The sequence below is a fragment of the Mobula hypostoma genome, unplaced genomic scaffold (assembly GCF_963921235.1).
Source record: "Mobula hypostoma unplaced genomic scaffold, sMobHyp1.1 scaffold_121, whole genome shotgun sequence".
NCBI classification, from domain to species: Eukaryota; Metazoa; Chordata; class Chondrichthyes; order Myliobatiformes; family Myliobatidae; genus Mobula; species Mobula hypostoma.
The window spans coordinates 87,018-107,558 of NW_026948234.1; the positions used below are offsets into that span (position 1 = coordinate 87,018).

Consider the following 20,541-nt stretch of genomic DNA (forward strand, 5'->3'; position numbering starts at 1 on the left):
CAGTTGCGGGTGTGACAAGCCTGCGGGTTCGCACTGTGGACTGTTACTTTAAGAGCGCGGGAGTGAGGCGGGACTATGACGTCAGTCACCAGCTCTCGCAGTCTGTGCAGATTAAAATGAGAGAGAGAGAGAGAGACAGAGAGACAGAGAGAGAGAGAGAGAGAGAGAGAGAGAGAGAGAGAGAGAGAACGAACGAACGAGAACGAAAAGCTACTCTGGCAGTCTGAGTAAGAGTTGGAACTAAGCCGGGGCAGGTTTGCTCCAGATGTGTGTGTTTGTGTCTCACACTTCGTATAATCCATCGGAGTGGGTTCAGGAATGTCCTGTGGGACCAGTCGAAGTTAACCCTTGCCTGGGTATATGATGTGGTCACCACTTGAAGACGACATTCCTGTGACAGGTCACTTTGGTGATATATTTGAGTGGACTTTGGATCGATTTAACGGATAAGATCTTCGACGACGGCTCTTTCGTTTATCTGTGAAATTCGACGTGATCGCCTCTCCACGTTTGCCTGGGATTACAGATATCTCTCTCTCTCCCATTATTCACTTCGTGGACAACTGAACTTTCATATTTTACCCTCGAAAGACTGTAGCTTTGTTTCCAAGTTTGCTACGTTGGAAGCCACGCATATATATATCTACGTAACACTGTTAACTTTTCTTTATCCTGTTTAAGTTACAATATTATAAGTAGTTACTAATAAAGATAGTGGTTTTAACATCAAAACCAGACACCACGTGTAATCTATTGCTCCTGGTTCGTAACACGGGTTTGTTTCCCAGGTCCCGCCCTCCGCTCTGCTTTACTGAGCCGAGGGAGGGATCGCTGACTGCGGGGTGAAGACATCAAGTTTATATCGGTGAGTGTCGAGGGCGGTCCCAAGCGGGGAGGCCTGATGTTGGGCAGTCAGTCCCGTTAACTTCTCCGAATTGGCGGCCTCGCCCCGCTTCCTGGAGCAGAATCTGCCGGCGTCGGTCCGGGTTGTGGGACCTTCACAGCGAACCGTCCGAAATGAGCTTCCGCTCAGTCCCTGTTCTTCTCGTCCTGACGGGCGGGGGAGGAATGAGGCGGTGATGCCGGGACTAGACCCATCTTTCATCTTTCATCTCTCGTCCGTTCAGACAAGGCGGTGGCGTCCAGATCAGTCACCTCCTCCCACTGTGGGCGGGCACTTGTTTTTCAGTTCATTTCACAGTTATGACCTGCTGAAGTGCAGCCACTGTTTCCCGATGTATGACCCTATTTACGGGAGATTTGAACCTCTTGTATTCATCTGTGCTGCTCAAACATTTGTACACACACACACACGTACTTATTTGTACACACACACACACACACACACGTACTTATCGTAGTTCACAGTTTTTCTCTGTTATTATGTGTTACTCAGTACTGCTGCCGTAAAGACAACACATTTTTATGACACACGCCGGTGATATTGAACCTGATTCTAATATTGACATGAGAGACTCACCAATCCCGTTTACCGCGGAGCTGCAGCATCTGCAGGTTTGTGTCCGCCCCCCCACCACCGCTCTCCGCCCACCACAGCGCTGGAGACGCGGAGCTCATACTGCGCATGCTCAGTCTCGATAGTCGGTGGTTTCCTTTCCGTTCAGTGTTGATGCGGATCGTCGGCGGGGAGCCGGGGGAAGATTGACTGTCTGCGGGGGAAGCTCCCATCGGTGAGTACTGAGGCCGGACCCGAGCGGGGAAGTCTGACGATGGGCAGAGAGTCCCGTTAACTCACCCGAACAGGCGGTTTCGGTCCGGGTTGCTGGCCAAGACTTGCCGGGGTCGATCCGGGTTGTGGGACATTCACACCGAGCGGCCGGAGATGAGCCTCCGCTCAGCCCCTGTTGCTCTAGTCCTGGGAGCGGGATGAGGCGGGATGCCGGAAGCACTCCCATCTGTGGAGTTGTACCCGGGAATCTTTATGTCCATCACCCGGCCCGGTAACGGATCCAAACTTCACCTGCGGCAATGCCTGGGGTCGACAATTGTTTTACATAGTGTTAGTACACGGGAAGCGGCCATTCAGCCTGTCGTGCTTTTGCAGACAGAGAAGATTAATGGCAGTAACTCCACGTTCGGGGCATTTCCCCACGTGTATGAGCAGTTTTATCTTTCCCCCGTTGAGACCAGCAGTGACATCCAGATCTGTGACGTCATCTCTCTCTGTCTGGGCATTTTGTTCTTGATTCCATTCCCCTGTTACCACTTGCCGATATTTCCGGGTATGTGACCATATTAATGTGAGAATTAAGCGTATTCCATTTATGTGTGTGTGTGTATATATATATTATCTGAATGGTGGCTGATTAGAAAAAGGGGAGGTGCAACGAGACCTGGGTGTCATTATACACCAGTCATTGAAAGTGGGCATGCAGGTACAGCAGGCGGTGAAAAAGGCGAATGGTATGCTGGCATTCATAGCAAGAGGATTCGAATAGAGGAGCAGGGAGGTACTACTGCAGTTGTACAAGGCCTTGGTGAGACCACACCTGGAGTATTGTGTGCAGTTTTGGTCCTCTAATCTGAGGAAAGACTTCCTTGCCATAGAGGGAGTACAAAGAAGGTTCACCAGATTGATTCCTGGTATGGCAGGACTTTCATATGATGAAAGACTGGTTCGCCTAGGCTTATAGTCGTTGGAATTTAGAAGATTGAGGGGGTATCTTATTGAAATGTATAAAATCCTAAAGGGATTGGACAGGCGAGATGCAGGAAGATTGTTCCCGATGTTGAGGAAGTCCAGAACGAGGGGACACAGTTTGAGGATAAAGAGGAAGCCTTTTAGGACCGAGATAAGGAAAAACTTCTTCAAACAGAGAGTGGTGAATCTGTGGAATTCTCTGCCACAGGAAACAGTTGAGGCCAGTTCATTGGCTATATTTATGGGGGAGTTAGATATGGCCCTTGTGGCTAAAGGGATCGGGGGTATGGAGGGAAGGCAAGTACAGGTTTCTGAGTTGGATGATTAGCCATGATCGTACTGAATGGCGGTGCAGGCTCGAAGGGCCGAATGGCCTACTCCTGCACCTATTTTCTATGTTTCTATATTTCTATGTGGGTTCCTCAATAGTGTGTACACTTTAGTGAAAACTCTCTACAGATGCTCCAGAGGAAAAGCTCGTTCTCTCTGATGTTTCCACACAATTAAAGTGGGGAATCGTTTATTATTGTCATGTACCGAGGTATAGTGAAAAACCTGTCTTGCGAACCATCCATAGTAATCAATACATTACAACAGAACATTGAGGTGATGGAAGGTAAAACAATAACTGAATGTAACAAATCATTATGGTTACAGAGGAAGTGCGGTCCAGGTAGACATATGGTCCAAGGTCACATGGAGTTAGATACTGAGCTCGACAGTCCATCTTATTAAGCTGTGTCTTATCAGACTGGGAACATTCAATTTGATATAACAGCAAAATGGAGGCCATCCTTGAGCCGAGTGGTATGTTTTCTGTTTTTTTTAATGTTCCACCGGATGGGTGGGGAGAGGTGAGAATGTCCAGGTTTGTGGAGAACTTTGATTATGTTTCCTGCTTTGCTGAGGCAACGGGAAATATAGAGACAGTTCATGGGGGGGGGGGTGGGGGCGGCCTGTTTCTATGTTGAGCTCAGCTGTGTCCACAGTTCTCTGATGTTTCAACTTGTCATGGGCAGAGCAGCAGCCGTACGAAGGCGGGAAGTATCCAGATCGGATACTTTCCATGACTCATTGATAAAGTTTGGTCAGGGGCAAAGGGCATATGCCAAATTTCTTATTGTTCGTTCTAGCTTTGTCATTTTACGATACATCAATGATAAGTAACAGCAATCTTTCTTCTGACCTATGTCATCATTGTAAAGTGTTCTCTTCCGCCTTTTACTTCATTGAATTTTCCAGGAATCGTTGTTGTTTTATTTTCTTTTTTTTTTGTGTGTTTTTGTTGTTTTTTTCCTTTGTTAACAAGAACTACCAGAGGTCTAATTGAATACAGCACGAAGCAGGGTAAAAGCAGGCATTACAATTTTAGTTTCTCCGTTACAAAATGGTCGGAGTGTTGCTCCTTGTCACTATGAAACTCATAGCATGTTACATTAAGTTTGTTATTTCCTTTCTCGGTTATTTTCGGTGAGCCACTTCCTCCGTTTCCAGGGTAACAGCCTGTCAGAGCTGCAGCAAGTGTTGCACATTTTATCGCTCTGTGGTCACCGCCTCTCAGCGTAGAGACAGTGGCCTCAGGAGCAAATGTAACAGAGTGACAGTGGGAGGAAAGGATGACAGGTTGAGCATTGACTGGATGGAATCTGTTACACCAGGGTCAGGATGAACTGATTGGAGGGGTGAAAGTGGTATTTACACAAATGGTTTGAACATTTTAGTGTGTCACAAACATTTTGCAAACAGCTACAATCTGTGCATTGAAAATAAACAATCTATCTGGGTAGTCTCCAAGCCAATTGCATGAGTATTGAATTCTCCTTCCAGTAAACAAGCCCCACCCCTCACACTTCTCTATGCCCCACTCTGAACTTTCATTTCTGCTCACCAGCCTATTACTTTCCCCTAGATATCCTCCTTTCCTTTCTCCTGTTGACACTCTCCGATTCTCTCTTCTCCAGCCGTTAACTTGCTCTACACTTGATTTCATGTCACCGTCCAGCTCGCCTCTTTCTCCTCCCCCAAAGTTTTATTCAGGTATCTTGTCCATCCCTCTTCAGTAATGAAGAAGACTCTTTGCCGAAAATGTCGACTCTTTACACTTGTCCATAGACACTGCCTGATGTGCTGAGTTCTTGCAGCATTTTGTGTGTGTTGCTTTGAATGTCCAGCATTTGCAGGTTCTCTCGTGTTTAAGTGAGGTATGGACAACATTTTTTCTTCAAAAGTGTTGCTCCCTCAGAATTTTTTTGTTGATGATAGACTGCGTGGAGATGAACAGAAATATAAGTTCAGACTACTTGTATCACACAGGAATTTGGAGAAATAACAAATTAAGTTTTGTTGAATATAATGTGTTTAATTGCATATGGTACTGTTGCTATGCAATAGCTCAACTAAGTTAAAATTATTTTGTTAATGATTTTCATTTGTACTCAGTGTCTGAGCCTTCTCGCTTTAGTGTCCAACAATAATTCGCCAGCATTGATGAATTCTAGTTGCCCTGGTATCTTCTCTCCATGACCGCAATGTCCTGGTGAGACCTTTTACCTTGCTCATCAATAACAGCAGTAAGATTTTCAGGGAAGAAATCTAAATGGGAATGCAGAAAATGAATCTTTAGTGACATGTTGCATTTCATGGTTTTATATGTTTGAAGCATGCTTTCAACCAGCTGCATGTAGTTTGGTGCTCTGTAGATGCCGAGAAAAAAATTCAACAACTTCCTTGAATGCGTTCCATGTGATTTTCTCCGGTCCCACTAGAAATTCTTCAAATTGCCTGTCATTGATGACCTGCTTGATTTGTGGACCAAAAAAAAATGCTTTTCTTAATCTTGGCATCAGTTATTCTGGGAAGCATCTGTCTCGAATATCAAAAGCCTTCATAGAAATGTTTGTGCCTGATGATAGAAAATTCCATCCTTACAGTCCTGAACCCAATAATATTTACAAAATCCTGTCCTGCCGTGCAGCAGCCGCGCCGCCTAAGCACGCCTGGACAAGATAGGAAACTTGCCAACTTACATTGTAGGCAACATTTTAATTGACTTAAATTATGAATTGAAATAATAAACATTAGTGATTTCAAAAAATGGAGCGTGATAGGGAAATTTCATGATGGTTTTCATGATCAGTAGCCCAAAATTCAGAAGATACACCTGAAGGTTGAGGAAGCAAAACCTTTGTTGTCCAGAGTAATTACCGTAATAATTATGTGGACTTTGTTGAGATTATATCTGGAATATGCTCCCCATACTAACATGGGTCATGCAGACCAAATAACAAAACGCCAGAGGAACTCAATAGGTCGGGCAGCATCTGTGGAGGGAAATCAATTTACAATATTTTGGGCTGGGACCCTCCCTCTGGACTGATAGTGGACGGGAAATAGTCAGAGAAAAGAGGTGAGGGGTGGGGATGGGGCAAGAGCTGGGGAGTGAGAGGTGGATCCAGGTGAGGAGGGAGGTGGGAAGGTGGAAATAGTGACAGGGGTGGGAGGTGAGTGTTTGGGGCAACATGGGGCTGCAGAAATGGTATTTAAATCCATGGAGGATTACCTAAGGAGCGAGAGAGTGTTTGTTTTAGAGATTCACCAGACTGATCATTGGAGGACGATGAAGTCTCAGTGATCGTCTTCACACAAAACAGAGGCCGGCAGATGTGTGGAGACCGAAGGGATCGAGGAAATGAGGATCGGACAAAAACACTTGACTGAGATGGGAGAACAGCCGACATCTTGTTGATGGTTTGAGGGGCTGAATGGCCACCTCCTGCTGTTTCTCACTTGATGTTTCAGTGTTCCTGTCCAGCGAGGCTCCGGAGGAATGTGAATAGAAATTAGTGCTTATAAGCATAGAAGTGATTTCCATGAAACCTGCACAGTTCCTGTTCGGTTGGGAATTGTGTATCGGACCGGGATGGGAATCGAAACCGTAACTCGGAGAACCGGGAGGTGGGGCGATGGGGACGGGGAAGACAAAGAGGGAAAAAATTAAAAATGTAGCTGGTGTAAAAAATAAAATCAGGTGTAAAACGCAGCGGTGGGTCGGGCTGCGTGTGAGGGGCGAGGAGCAGAGTCACCGGTTCAGATGGGAGACCCTCCACCCGTCACGTGATCCCGTTTCTCGCTCCCATTTCAAACGCAGATCTGCAGCATCTGCGGGGTTTTATTATCGAGGCCCCGCCCCCGCCTCAGCCCGCCGCTGCCGAGGCCCCGCCCCCGGCCCCGCTCTCACAGTCCCCGGATGGGCGGTGATTCCTTCCCGTTCTCTGTTGAAGCGGATGGTCGGCTGGGAGCCGGTGAACCGATCGCTGTCTGCGGGACAAATTGATCAAGTTCTCAGCGGTCACTAGGTGTGAACACGACCGACAATTTCCCATCGGTGAGTACTGATGTCGATCCCGGTGGGAGGGGTGCTGATGTTGGGCAGAGCGTCCCGTTAACTTCCTCGAACTGGCGGCCTCGTCCCGCTTCCTGGACACAACCTGTCGTGGTCGGTCCGGCTTATGGGACCGTCACACCGAACCGCCTGAGATGAGCCGCCGCTCAGCCCCGGTTGTTCTGGTCCCGGGAGCGGGATGAGGTGGTGAAACCGAGACTGAACACATCCATTAAGATGTACCTGGGCAACTTTACCTCCATCACCCGGCCCGGTCTCAGATCCAAACTTCACCTGGATCGATGCCTGGGGTCTTTAATTGTTTTACATATTTCCAGCACGCTGGAATCGGCCGTTCGGCCTGGTGTGTTCTTGCAGACGCGAGGGTTCAACAGAGTAATCGGGACACTGATCCACGTGTATGAGTAGTTTCATTTATCCCCCGTTCAGACAGGACAGTGAGATCCGGACCTCTCACGGCCTCTCGGGGGACTGGGAAGTTTATTTCCATCTTCTCTCCATTGCAGCGACTTGCCGAAATGCAGCCAGTGTTTCCCGATATATGAGCCTATTAATGCGGGAATTAAGTGTTGTTTCATTTATCTGGGTTTCTCGGAATTGTGTACACTACCTCCAGAATTTCCAAAGGAGCAACCCAGGCTGTCTAATATTTCCACACGATTAAAATGGGGAATCTTTATTTTGTTTTACATGTACAGAGGTACAGTGAAAATCGTGTCATAGAAACATAGAAACATAGAAAATAGGTGCAGGAGTAGGCCATTCGGCCCTTCGAGCCTGCACCGCCATTTATTATGATCATGGCTGATCATCCAACTCAGAACCCAGCCTTCCCTCCATACCCCCTGACCCCTGTAGCCACAAGGGCCATATCTAACTCCCTCTTAAACATAGCCAATGAACTGGCCTCAACAGTTTGCTGTGGCAGAGAATTCCACAGATTCACCACTCTCTGTGTGAAGAAGGTTTTCCTAATCTCGGTCCTAAAAGGCTTCCCCTCTATCCTCAAACTGTGACCCCTCGTTCTGGACCTCCCCAACATCGGGAACAATCTTCCCGCATCTAGCCTGTCCAATCCCTTTAGAGATCTTATACATTTCAATCAGATCCCCCCTCAATCTTCTAAATTCCAACGAGTACAAGCCCAGTTCATCCAGTCTTTCTTCATATGAAAGACCTGCCATCCCAGGAATCAATCTGGTGAACCTTCTTTGTACTCCCTCTATGGCAAAGATGTCTTTCCTCAGATTAGGGGACCAAAACTGCACACAATACTCCAGGTGTGGTCTCACCAAGGCCTTGTACAACTGCAGTAGTACCTCCCTGCTCCTGTACTCGAATCCTCTCGCTATAAATGACAGCATACCATTCGCCTTTTTCACCGCCTGCTGTACCTGCATGCCCACTTTCAATGACTGATGTATAATGACACCCAGGTCTCGTTGCACCTCCCCTTTTCCTAATCGGCCACCATTCAGATAATAATCTGTTTTCCTATTTTTGCCACCAAAGTGGATAACTTCACATTTATCCACATTAAATTGCATCTGCCATGAGTTTGCCCACTCACCCAACCTATCCAAGTCACCCTGCATCCTCTTAGCATCCTCCTCACTGCTAACACTGCCACCCAGCTTCGTGTCATCCGCAAACTTGGAGATGCTGCATTTAATTCCCTCATCCAAGTCATTAATATATATTGTAAACAACTGGGGTCCCAGCACTGAACCTTGCGGTACCCCACTAGTCACCGCCTGCCATTCTGAAAAGGTCTCGTTTATTCCCACTCTTTGCTTCCTGTCTGCTAACCAATTCTCCACCCACACCAATACCTTACCCCCAATACCATGTGCTTTAAGTTTGCACACTAATCTCCTGTATGGGACCTTGTCAAAAGCCTTTTGAAAATCCAAATATACCACATCCACTGGTTCTCCCCTATCCACTCTACTAGTTACATCCTCAAAAAATTCTATGAGATTCGTCAGACATGATTTTCCTTTCACAAATTCATGCTGACTTTGTCCGATCATTTCACCGCTTTCCAAATGTGCTGTTATCACATCCTTGATAACTGACTCCAGCAGTTTCCCCACCACCGACGTTAGGCTAACCGGCCTATAATTCCCCGGTTTCTCTCTCCCTCCTTTTTTAAAAAGTGGGGTTACATTAGCCACCCTCCAATCCTCAGGAACTAGTCCAGAATCTAACGAGTTTTGAAAAATTATCACTAATGCATCCACTATTTCTTGGGCTACTTCCTTAAGCACTCTGGGATGCAGACCATCTGGCCCTGGGGATTTATCTGCCTTCAATCCCTTCAATTTACCTAACACCACTTCCCTACTAACATGTATTTCACTCAGTTCCTCCATCTCACTGGACCCTCTGTCCCTTACTATTTCTGGAAGATTATTTATGTCCTCCTTAGTGAAGACAGAACCAAAGTAATTATTCAATTGGTCTGCCATGTCCTTGCTCCCCATAATCAATTCACCTGTTTCTGTCTGCAGGGGACCTACATTTGTCTTTACCAGTCTTTTCCTTTTTACATATCTATAAAAGCTTTTACAGTCTGTTTTTATGTTCTCTGCCAGTTTTCTCTCATAATCTTTTTTCCCCTTCCTAATTAAGCCCTTTGTCCTCCTCTGCTGAACTCTGAATTTCTCCCAGTCCTCAGGTGAGCCACTTTCTCTGGCTAATTTGTATGCTACTTCTTTGGAATTGATACTATCCCTAATTTCTCTTGTCAGCCACGGGTGCACTACCTTCCTTGATGTATTCTTTTGCCAAACTGGGATGAACAATTGTTGTAGTTCATCCATGCAACCTCGGTATTAACCGTGCAGATCAATAGGTTACAGCAGAACATTGAGGCAAAATATACCAGAGTGTAACAACTCATTACAGTTACAGAGAAAGTGCAGTGTAGGTAGATGTGTGGTGCAAGGTCACATCGATTTAGACTGAGAGGTCAGGAGTCCACTCGTCACGCCAGGGAACATTCAGTTCGCTTCTAACAGCAGAATGGACACCGTCCCTGAGACTGGTGGGATGTTTCTGTTTTATTTTATCTTCATCCCTGTGGGGGTGGGGGTGAGAAGTGAGAATGTTCAGGGCTGTGGGGATCTTCCATTCTGTTGGCTGCTTTACTGAGGCAGTGGGAAGTATAGACAGAGTCCATGGAGGGGAGGTTGGTTTCTATGATGTGCTCAGCTGTGTCCACAGTTCTCCGCTACTTCATTCAGTTAAAGAAATAGCAGTAGGCAGTAGTTGTATTAAGATGTGCGGTATCGGGATGGGATACTTTCTCCGGAGCACTGATGAAGCTTGTAGCGTGGAAAAGGACATATACCGAACTTCTTAGTCAAGTCAAGTCAAGTTTATTGTCATTTCGACCATAAGCTGCTGGGACAGTACACAGTAAAAATGAAACAACGTTCCTCCAGGGCTATTGTTTGTTCTGGCTTTGTTATATTGGAATCTGTTATCCAGTAGTGTGTACTATTATTTCAGTATCTGTGTATTACTGGACGACCATTGGAGAGTGCACTTGATTCCTCCTCCCACCGGGTTCCATCTGCTCATTCCCTGCCCATCTTGTTCAACCTCTGACCACCCTGTATCCCACCAACTGAATGATATATATCAATCCATGTTCAATCTCTGTCCAGTCTGTATCCCACCACATCAATGATATATATCAACCATCTTGTTCAATCTCTGTCCAGTCTGTATCCCACCACATCAATAATATATATCAACCATCTTGTTCAATCTCTGTCCAGTCTGTATCCCACCACCTCAATGATATATATCAATCCATTGTTCAACCTCTGTCCAGTCTGAATCCCACCAACTGAATGATATATATCAACCATCTTGTTCAATCTCTGTCCAGCCTGCGTCCCAATGCCGTGATGATATATTTCAGCAAACTCTCTTCTAAATTTTGCCTTCATTGTGAAGTTTTGTTTTACATCTTTTCCAGGATTGGGTTTTTGATAGCTGGAGCTACCAGAGGTTTAATTGAATACCGCACGTGGTAGGGTAAAATCAGCCTAAGTTTAAGTTTCAGTGTTACAAAATGGCTGCAGTGTTAATCTTTGTAATAATGGAGCTCATAGCATCTGATGTTGAGTTTGTTATTTCCTTTCTTGGTTATTTTCGGTGAGCCACTTCCTCCGTTTCCAGGGTAACAGCCTGTCAGAGCTGCAGCAAGTGTTGTACTTTTTATCGCTCTGCGGTCACCGCCTCTCAGCGTAGAGACAGTGGCCTCAGGAGCAAATGTAACAGAGTGACAGTGGGAGGAAAGGATGCTGTGAGCTTTGACTGTATGGGATGTATTACACCAGGGTCAGAATGAACTCTGAAATAACGAACTGATTGGAGTGGGGTGGTATTTACATTTTAGTGCGTTGCTGATATTTTGCAATCAGTTACCATCTGTGCATTAAAATGAGGAGGTGGAATAACACTAGAGTTGCATGAAATTTGAAGTAAGAAGACGAAAGTACTGGAAACGCCCAGCAGATCTGCAGCATCTTGGACAGTCCCAGTTTAGATATCGGGTCTTCCACCATTTCTCCTTTCACAGATGTAACCTGATGTACTGAGTTCCCAGCATTTTCTACTTTATAATTTTATATTTTGTTCCTGCTACACTGCAGGAAATATGGCAGCCAGCTGTGCTGGGCGAGATCCCACGCAGCAAGAAGATTGAATTGGCATTAGCGGAGACACTGCCGCATATCACCAGCAGCAAAGAGCCCTGGGAGAGTTGGTGCTTGAGATACAATCTCGGGATGGGGGCTCCAGGAATATGGAACTGGCAGTGTTTGGGCTTCGGTCTACGTTGGTGTTTTTACAGATGCGGCTGGATGTTCCTCCTTCCGTAGTGAAGCAGACGTCTCCGGGGGCTGGATATTGGTAGCGTGAATCTCTCAGTGTGAGATGTGGAAAAGATGTGCGAGGCTCTCGGTGTGGGCTGTGACCCTCTGAGGTTGGATCCTGGGATACCACACATGTTTTCACCCAGATAAAATGAATCGGGGGATCAGGTTGTCCGGGTTTATGAGATGTTGAGCGAGTATTTCTGTTCTGTGCTCAGATGTTTGGTTCTGAAGTTCTGAAGCAAAGCAGAGAATGAGTTCCCATTCCATCCCTCACAGGGAGAGGCTGTGATTAAATACGCTGTTTTGTGTTTGCCCCAGTAGAAACAGACCGGTGTTTCAGAATTCAATTCACATTTGGAAATTCCCCCTCACTGTCACCTGTCTGTCTGCTGGTGGGAGTCAAAGAGAAACTCAAGATGCTGAAGATAGAACAGAACATGGAACAATACATCACAGGAACAGGTGCATCAGCCACAGTGGTGTGCCAAACCAGATAAAAAGTAAATCAACCCCACCCCGCAAAAAAAATAATGACGCCTACCTACACAATGTCCATATCCTCTCAATCTTCCTCACACCCATGTGCCTATCTAAACGTCTCTTAATAGCCTCCAATGTGTTTGCTTCCACCACCATAACAGACAATGCATTCCAGGTATCCACACCTCTCTGAGTAGAACAACTTATTCAAACATTTCCTTTGCAACTACTCCCTCACACCTTCATCGCATGTCCTCTGGTATTAGACTTAGCTAACCAGCAAAAATATGCTCCCCATCTACTCTATCTATGTCTTTCATAATCTTATAAACCTCTATCTGATCTTCCCTCAGTCCCTACCACTCCATGGAGAACAACCCAAGATTTTCCACTAAAAACTGGATGATGTTTGAATCCATTCTGACGAAAGGTTAGGAAAATGAATTGCTAACTTTTTTCCTCTCCCCACAGCTGTACCTTACCCGCTGAGCGTTTCTAGTGATTCCAGTTTCTTTTTATTACATTCACCCTGGAACATTTTGTGAGAGTTGACAGAAGAGTAAAGAAGGCACGGCTTTTCCCAGTAGATTATCCTGGTACCAATTGTCCTGTTTTCCCCGGAAATGTATTCAGTACAGTTGTTGATAACAAGGTTCACAAGAATAATCTAAGGAATAAGCATTATGCATGAGGAGCATTTGATGGCCCTGGGCCTGTGTTCAGTGGGGTTCAGAGGGATGGTGGTTGGGGTTTGGTGGGGAGGGAAGTTAGGGCGGGGGTGATTATTTACACCAACTGAATAACAGCAAGTCTGGATGCAGTGGGAATGGAGAGGGTGTCTTGATTAGACGGAGAGTCTGGGATCTGAGAGTGCTGCCTCAGAATAAAGAAGCTTCACTTTAAAACTGAGGTGAGAGAAATTACTTCAGCCAAATGTTGGTTCATCTGTGGAATTTGATGCTACAGAGGGTGGTGGAGGCGATCGTTGGGTGTATTCATGTTCTGGATTGCTAAATGGGTTGAGTATTATAGCAGGGAAGCAACAATACAGTGTTGGAAAAATATTCCTTCATGATTGATTATGGAGCAGACTAGAATGACCGTATTACCTAATTCTACTATGTATTATGACTTGTATCTTATACCATGACTGAACCATGACCTATCAAAAAAAAAGAGAAAATCTGGAAATCCAAGCAATGGATGGCATGTTATCACCATTACACAGACTTGACTTTTACAAGGGCAGGATTGGTGTTTGATGCTCCAGGTTTTAGTTGTATCATAATACATATGGGGGTGGGGGGTGAACGGGGGAGAATTCTCTGTACTAATTAGGGATGGTATCACAGCGACATACACAGAGGACATCAATGTGAGTGAAAGTCAGAAACAGGAAGGGGGCTATCATTCTGGGAGTATTCTATAGACCTCCCCCAAAGCCACAGGGATAATGAGAGCAGATAACTTGGCAGCGTTGGGAAAGGTGCAAAAGTAACAAGGTTGTTATCATTGTTGACCTCAGCTTTCCTGATTTTGATTCCACCTCCTTGCTCCAAAATGTGTCAATGAGGCAGAATGTGTTGTGTGTCCAGGAAGGATTCTTGACACAGTATGTGGATGGGCTAACTGGAGGAGTTGCCATACTGCATCTAGTATGAGGCAATGATGCTGGTCAGATGACAGATGTCACGATGGGTGGCCCTTTTGAGATAGTGACCACAACACCCCAACTTTTATCATGGTCATGGACAAGGATAGTAGCAGACCATACGAGACAGTATTTAATTAGTGGATGGATAGTTACAATGGTATTTGGAGCAACTTTGGAGTATAAATTGGGAAAACATTTTCAAGGGGAAATGCACAATGGAAATGTGAAGGTTGTTTCAGGAACACTTGTATGCAGTTCAGGGTAGATTTGTTCCACACACAGTGAAACAATGTTTATATAAACAAACTGTGGTCACCAGAGATGAGAACATTTAAGCAAGAGGGAAAAGGAAGCATTATTTAGGTTTAGGAAGCAACATCCAAGCAAGGCTCCACAGAATTATAACATAGTCTGGAAGAAGCTTAAGAAGTGACTTAGAGGTCGAAGGAACTTGAGAAGTCCTTGAGAAGTAGGACGAAGGAAAGCCCAAGGCGTTCTACATGTGGGAAAAGAAGAGGAGGATGAATAGATTGAGCGTTGGACTACACAGGAGCAAAGGAGGAAATGTGCCTGGAGGATGTGGTGATATGCGAGGTGTTTAATGAATGCTTTGCTTCAGAGTTACCAGTGAGATAGACAGTGATTGTGACAATAGCAGTTGGGATGTGTAGATGGAGTGAAGAGGCCAAGAGTGAAATGGGCCCAACACAGGAAATTGGGACCATCTCTGTGGGCACTGTGGTCAGCATTGTCTCATTGTGCTGAAGGGACTGTGTCTGTGCTCTGTTGCTCTGTGACTCTATCAGTAGGATTCGCCAGATATCACTGGACAGACATACAGACATGGTGTGGGAGTTGATGTTAACAGGGAATGTTTGTTCCCTAAGCAAACTGCTGCTCTGATACACAGGATGGTGATACTGTCACATTTTGGTCTCTCTGACTCAATGTCTGCTTGTTGTGTGTAATTCAGGGCATCACCAGCAGATGGAGCTGTCCTGCACCGCGACCAAAGTGTAAACAAGACGACGACAATCAACAATCATCAGTCAGAATCAGAATGGCTACAGGTATGTTCACTGGGATCTTTATAATTAAACTTCTGTCCTGTAGGTGCACATCGAAGGTTCAATCGTTAGGCATTAATATCGAAATAGTAAAATGGATTCAGCAGTGGCTGGATGGGAGATGCCAGAGAGTAGTGGTGGATATGGGTGTGTCAGATTGGAGGATGGTATGTAGCGGTGTGCCTCGCGGATCTGTAGTGGGTCAAGTGTTGTTTGTCATATATATTAATGATCTGGATGATGGGGTGGTAAATTGGATTAGTAAGTATGCAAATAATACTAAGATAGGTGGCATTGTGGATAATGAAGTAGATTTTCAAAGCTTGCAGTGAGACTTAGGCCAGTTATAAGACTGGGCTGAAAGATGGCAGATAGAGTTTAATGCTGAAAAATGTGAGGTGCTACATTTTGGTAGGACGAATCAAAATAGGACATACGTGGTAAATGGTAGGGCATTGAATAATGCAGTAGAACAGAGTGATCTAGGAATAATGGTGCATAGTTCCCTGAAGGTGGAATCTCGTGGATAGGGTGGTGAAGAAGGCTTTTGGTATGCTGGCCTTTATTAATCAGAGCATTGAGTATAGGAGTTCATATGTAATGTTGAAATTGTATAAGGCATTGGTAAGGCCAAATTTGGAGTATCATGCACAGTTCTGGTCACCGAATTATAGGAAAGATGTCAATAAAGTTCAGAGAGTACAGAGGAGATTTACTAAAATGTCACCTGGGTTTCATCTCCTAAGTTACAGAGAAAGGTTGAACAAGTTAGGTCTTTAGTCTTTGGAGCATAGAAGGTTGAGGGGGGACTTGATAGAGGTGTTTACAATTATGAGGGGGATTGATAGAGTTAATGTGGATAGGCTTTTTCCATTGAGAATAGGGGAGATTCAAACAAGAGGACATGAGTTGAGAGTTAAAGGGCAAGAGTTTAGGGGTAACACGAGGGGGAACTTCTTTACTCAGAGAGTGGTAGCTGTGTGGAACGAGCTTCCAGCAGAAGTGGTTAAGGCAGGTTCGGTGTTGTCGTTTAAAATAAATTGGATAGATATATGGACGGGAAAGGAATGGAGGGTTATGGGCTGAGTGCAGGTTGGTGGGACTAGATGAGAGTAAGAGTTTGGCATGGACTAGAAGGGCCGAGATGGCCTGTTTCCATGCTGTAATTGTTATATGGTTATATGGTTAATAGTTCAGATGAAGAAACTTACACAGGCGCTAATAGGGCAGAGAAAAGTGTCATTGATCCCACTGGTAAAGCGGCTTTGTGTAATCGATCAGTCCAACAGTCCCAGTGCGGGGACCTGACACCAGTAATGGTCGAATGACTCTGCTGACCAGGCAAAGCTTCACCTGAGTGAAAGGAGCCGGAGATCCTGAATCAGCAGGTTGAGAGTGAAACACAAACAGGAATGTGACAGCGGTGTTGTTTGTTACGTAAAAGTCCAGGCTCAGGGTTTGTTGCACATCGGCCTGTTTAGGGGTGAAAGACATCTCCAACTTTTATTTATAAAATTCAGAAACAGGTGATAAGAGCATTTCCGGGATTTCAGAGATTGTGTGATAATACAACATTTCAGGTTTTGGCAGGGCAGCTATCAACTCCCCCCTCGATGCGGAAAGTAGATTAGGGGAATTTTCCAAACTCTGTTTTCTGTAACTGAGCTGAGAACATTGCCAGCCTTGGAAATGGCTGAGGATCAGGAAACACTTCATTTTAGATAAACTTGTGGTCTACTTTGGTGTATCACTGTCTGGTATGGAGGGGCTACTGCACAGGACCAAAAGAAGCTGCAGGAAGTTGTAAATCTGGTCAGCTCCATCTTGGGTACGAGTCTACAAAGTACTCACGACATCTTCAGGGCACACACTCAGCGATTCAGGAACAGCTTCTTCCCCTCTACCATCCAATTCCTAAATGGACATTGAATCTTTGGACACTACCTTAGTTTTTTTTTTAATATGCTGTCTTTCAGTTTTTGCATGTTTAAAAAAAATATATATATTCAATATCCGTAACTGGTTTACTTGTTTATTTATTATTATTATTTTTGATTTTATTCATTATTATTTTTCCCTGCTAGATTATGTATTGCATTGAACAGCTACTGATAAGTTAACTAATTTCACGTCACATGCCGTTGATAATAAACCTGATTCTGATTTTGTTTCAATACCCCAGTCCATGTCTGGTCTGTGGCCAAATGGTGAACGTGAGTTCTCAATATTTCCCTCTTGAGATGATCTGCTACCTGAATTTAAATTCCCAGTGCCTCTGATGGGAGACCCGGTATAACCAATGACCAACTGTCTCTGTCTCCGGTGGGCATTGTGATTGAGCTCAACTCTGTGATTCCAGGTGGAATAAAACAGAGATTACAGCCTGGAAACGAATCCTTTTATTTGTGTTTACAGCCTCCTCTGACTGCATGCAATTTATACTCATCACCCGCCACGTGAAAAAATGCCCCTTCAGTCCTTTTTAAATTTCTGCCCTCGAGTCTCAGACTCCCCTAACCAGGGACAAAAACTATGACAATCTACCCTATCTGCACCCCTGATTACTTTATGTACGTGTGTAAGGTCACCCTTCAAGCTCCCCTGAACCAGGGCAAACTGTCCCAGCCAAACCATATAACACAAAAACCAAACAGCCCCATCCAGTAACGTACTTGTCAATCTCCTCGACGCTCTTTCCAGCTGAATCTCATCCATCCTATAGATTAGCAACTGCAAATGAACGCAAAGCTCTCTCGGTGAGACTTTAAGTTTAGCTACGAGAACTGCACGCCAAGACGCTCCCTTTGCCAATGACTTGTATAGTTGTTACATGACGATCATCCTCCAGGTGACGGGATGGGACCCAGGGGACCAGACATCAAGGCAATGGTCAGTCTGTGACCCAGGGGACAAGGCAATGTGTGACAAAGCAAACGGAGAACGTGTGATCTAGGGGATCGGACCATGAGTAATCCAGTGGCTTGTTTGTGAGTGACACAGGTGACTGGACAGTTTGTGACCCAGGGAGATTTATGTTTATGAAAGATAATCCCGGTGATAATTCCCCATATCACCTGATGCTGTTCCATTAATAACTGTGTTCAACTAATGCGTAGTCAGATATCAGTATTACTGTGTCTATCCAGTCCTTTTTCTGGGAGTGGATGTGTCCAGACACCGGCTTATAGTGATGGTCACCTAGCGGGAAGTGTGGTTCACATTCACCAGCACAGTCCCACTCCAAATCTGGTCAGCCAGAGTCTCTGCTCCATTGCAGACACCCATTGTGAATCCTTGTTTGAGTGTAAATCACTCTAAACCTGTTATTCCTCATTTACTTCAGGTGGGAAACTAAATCGGGTACAGAAAATTCTCAAGAGATTGTTACCAGTCAACTCATCAAGGGAAGATAATCTGGACACGGGAAGCAAGGTACCAAAGCAGGGTCAGATTGAGAGCAATGTCCCAATGGAATGCGGTCCGGCCGCAGCGGATATGGAGCAAGTTCAGCCCAGAGACAGTGACGTCAGAGACACTGATCAGGACCCTGGAACCGGTACAAGTGAGGCGACTGTCTGTCAGCCCAGAGACAGTGACGTCAGAGACACTGAGCAGGACCCTGGAACCGGTACAAGTGAGGCGACTGTCTGTCAGCCCAGAGACAGTGACGTCAGAGACACTGAGCAGGACCCTGGAACCGGCACAAATGAGGCGACTGTCTGTCAGCCCAGAGACAGTGACGTCAGAGACACTGATCAGGACCCTGGAACCGGTACAAGTGAGGCGACTGTCTGTCAGCCCAGAGACAGTGACGTCAGAGACACTGATCAGGACCCTGGAACAAGCACAAGTGAGGCGACTGTCTGTCAGCCCAGAGACAGTGACGTCAGAGACACTGATCAGGACCCTGGAACCGGTACAAGTGAGGCGACTGTCTGTCAGCTCGGAAGCTCATTAAACACGGAATTGTCAAGTGTCCAACAAGGAGCAGGTGAGTGAAATATGACGGTGATGTGTTCGCAGGATGAGGCTGGAGGCAGGTAAATGTGATTCCTTGTTGGAGGTTTGGTCGGAGAGGGGAAATGTGTGGATGTGGTACATGTGGTGTAGTGGGGCACCCGTTACCCCGCTACAGGAAATATACCACCTGCTCTGATGATTTCCAGGATGTGTATCGAAGGAAATGCAGCTGTTTGGATAAGAGAGTATTTCCGTGATATGATCTAATGGCAATGTATTCGCCAGGATGGAAAGAATATCTCTGGGAAGCAACTATCATTGACAGTCCCAATATTTATTGCCCATCTTAAACTAAAATAGGTGAGTGGGTGGGACAGTGGGAGAGACAGGTTTCTAGTGAATGTGGTCCTTCTGGTAATGTCATGTCCAGCGCATTGATGGTTCGGTTTTAGTCCAGTATTGGAGATTAGGACAAAATCCATGTTTCCAGCTGAAGGCAGGTGAACACTGAGGTTCAAGACATGACTGGTTTGTTGGGTTGGGTGAGAGCGGTGGAGACAAGCGATATTTGAGTTTGTGACTACATTCACTTTTTATATTCACAGAGCCAGAGTTTACAATCTCCGACCTCCTGGCAGAGGGGGGTGAATATCGACTGTACCAGTTGACAAAGTTCTACAGGGACAGACTCAAACAAGCGATTGAAGAAAAGGTTGAAAGACTCGGTTGGATGTTGACGAAGGAGGGACATTTCAGTAGAGAAGAAAATGAGGTGAGTGTATTTAGTGTATTGTCACCGAACTGCTGGTATCAGAGGGAATAGTGATCAATATTAATATGCTGCACGTTCTACGAGGTCTACATGGCAATGGAGACTTTGATCTCTGATTGTCTCCAGCAGATCTGGTTTCAGCTGTTAAGGTGGGGAGCACTGGGAGCTACAGGTTCAACGTCACCTTTTCCTCTCACACCTGCTGTATTTATCAGTGTGATATACGTGCAGTGGCTGCATATCTGGACTGTTGAACAGGCATTCAGTCTGAAACTAATTTCACGTCTTATCGGGACCGTCGGTCAAATTCACCTCAGCTCATTAATCCAGGATGAATATTAAACTGTCAGATTGTAAATTGGGCCAACTGGCTTCAGTGCAGTACTTGAGGGAGGGAAACATGCTAACCACAGCTGGTCTGGTCTCCATCTGAGTTCCCTTACAGAGTGGCTGACTTGTCATAGTCATAGAAAAGTACAGTACAGAAACAGGCCCTTTGGCCCATCTATTCCATGCCAGATTACTGAAGCTGCCTATTCCCACTGACCTGCACTGGGCCCTGGTGCTCTATACCCTTATCATTCATGTATCTATCCAGGGTTTTCTTAACCGCTTGTACCACTCGCGCTGCTAGCTCGTTCCACAATCT

The 20,541-nt window shown here is 45.5% G+C and overlaps 1 protein-coding gene across 1 annotated transcript in view; it reads left to right on the forward strand.

Moving 5' to 3' along the window:
• Positions 1-1,580: 1,580 nt before the first annotated feature.
• The window catches only part of LOC134342102 (NACHT, LRR and PYD domains-containing protein 3-like), a 44,888-nt gene continuing 25,927 nt past the window's right edge, over positions 1,581-20,541 (forward strand). Inside the window, exons 1-4 of the mRNA XM_063040039.1 lie at positions 1,581-1,691; positions 15,067-15,163; positions 18,504-19,151; positions 19,726-19,892. Coding sequence (XP_062896109.1) covers positions 15,154-15,163; positions 18,504-19,151; positions 19,726-19,892 — 825 coding nt within the window. The 5' untranslated portion in view covers positions 1,581-1,691; positions 15,067-15,153. The remainder of the gene's footprint in view (positions 1,692-15,066; positions 15,164-18,503; positions 19,152-19,725; positions 19,893-20,541) is intronic.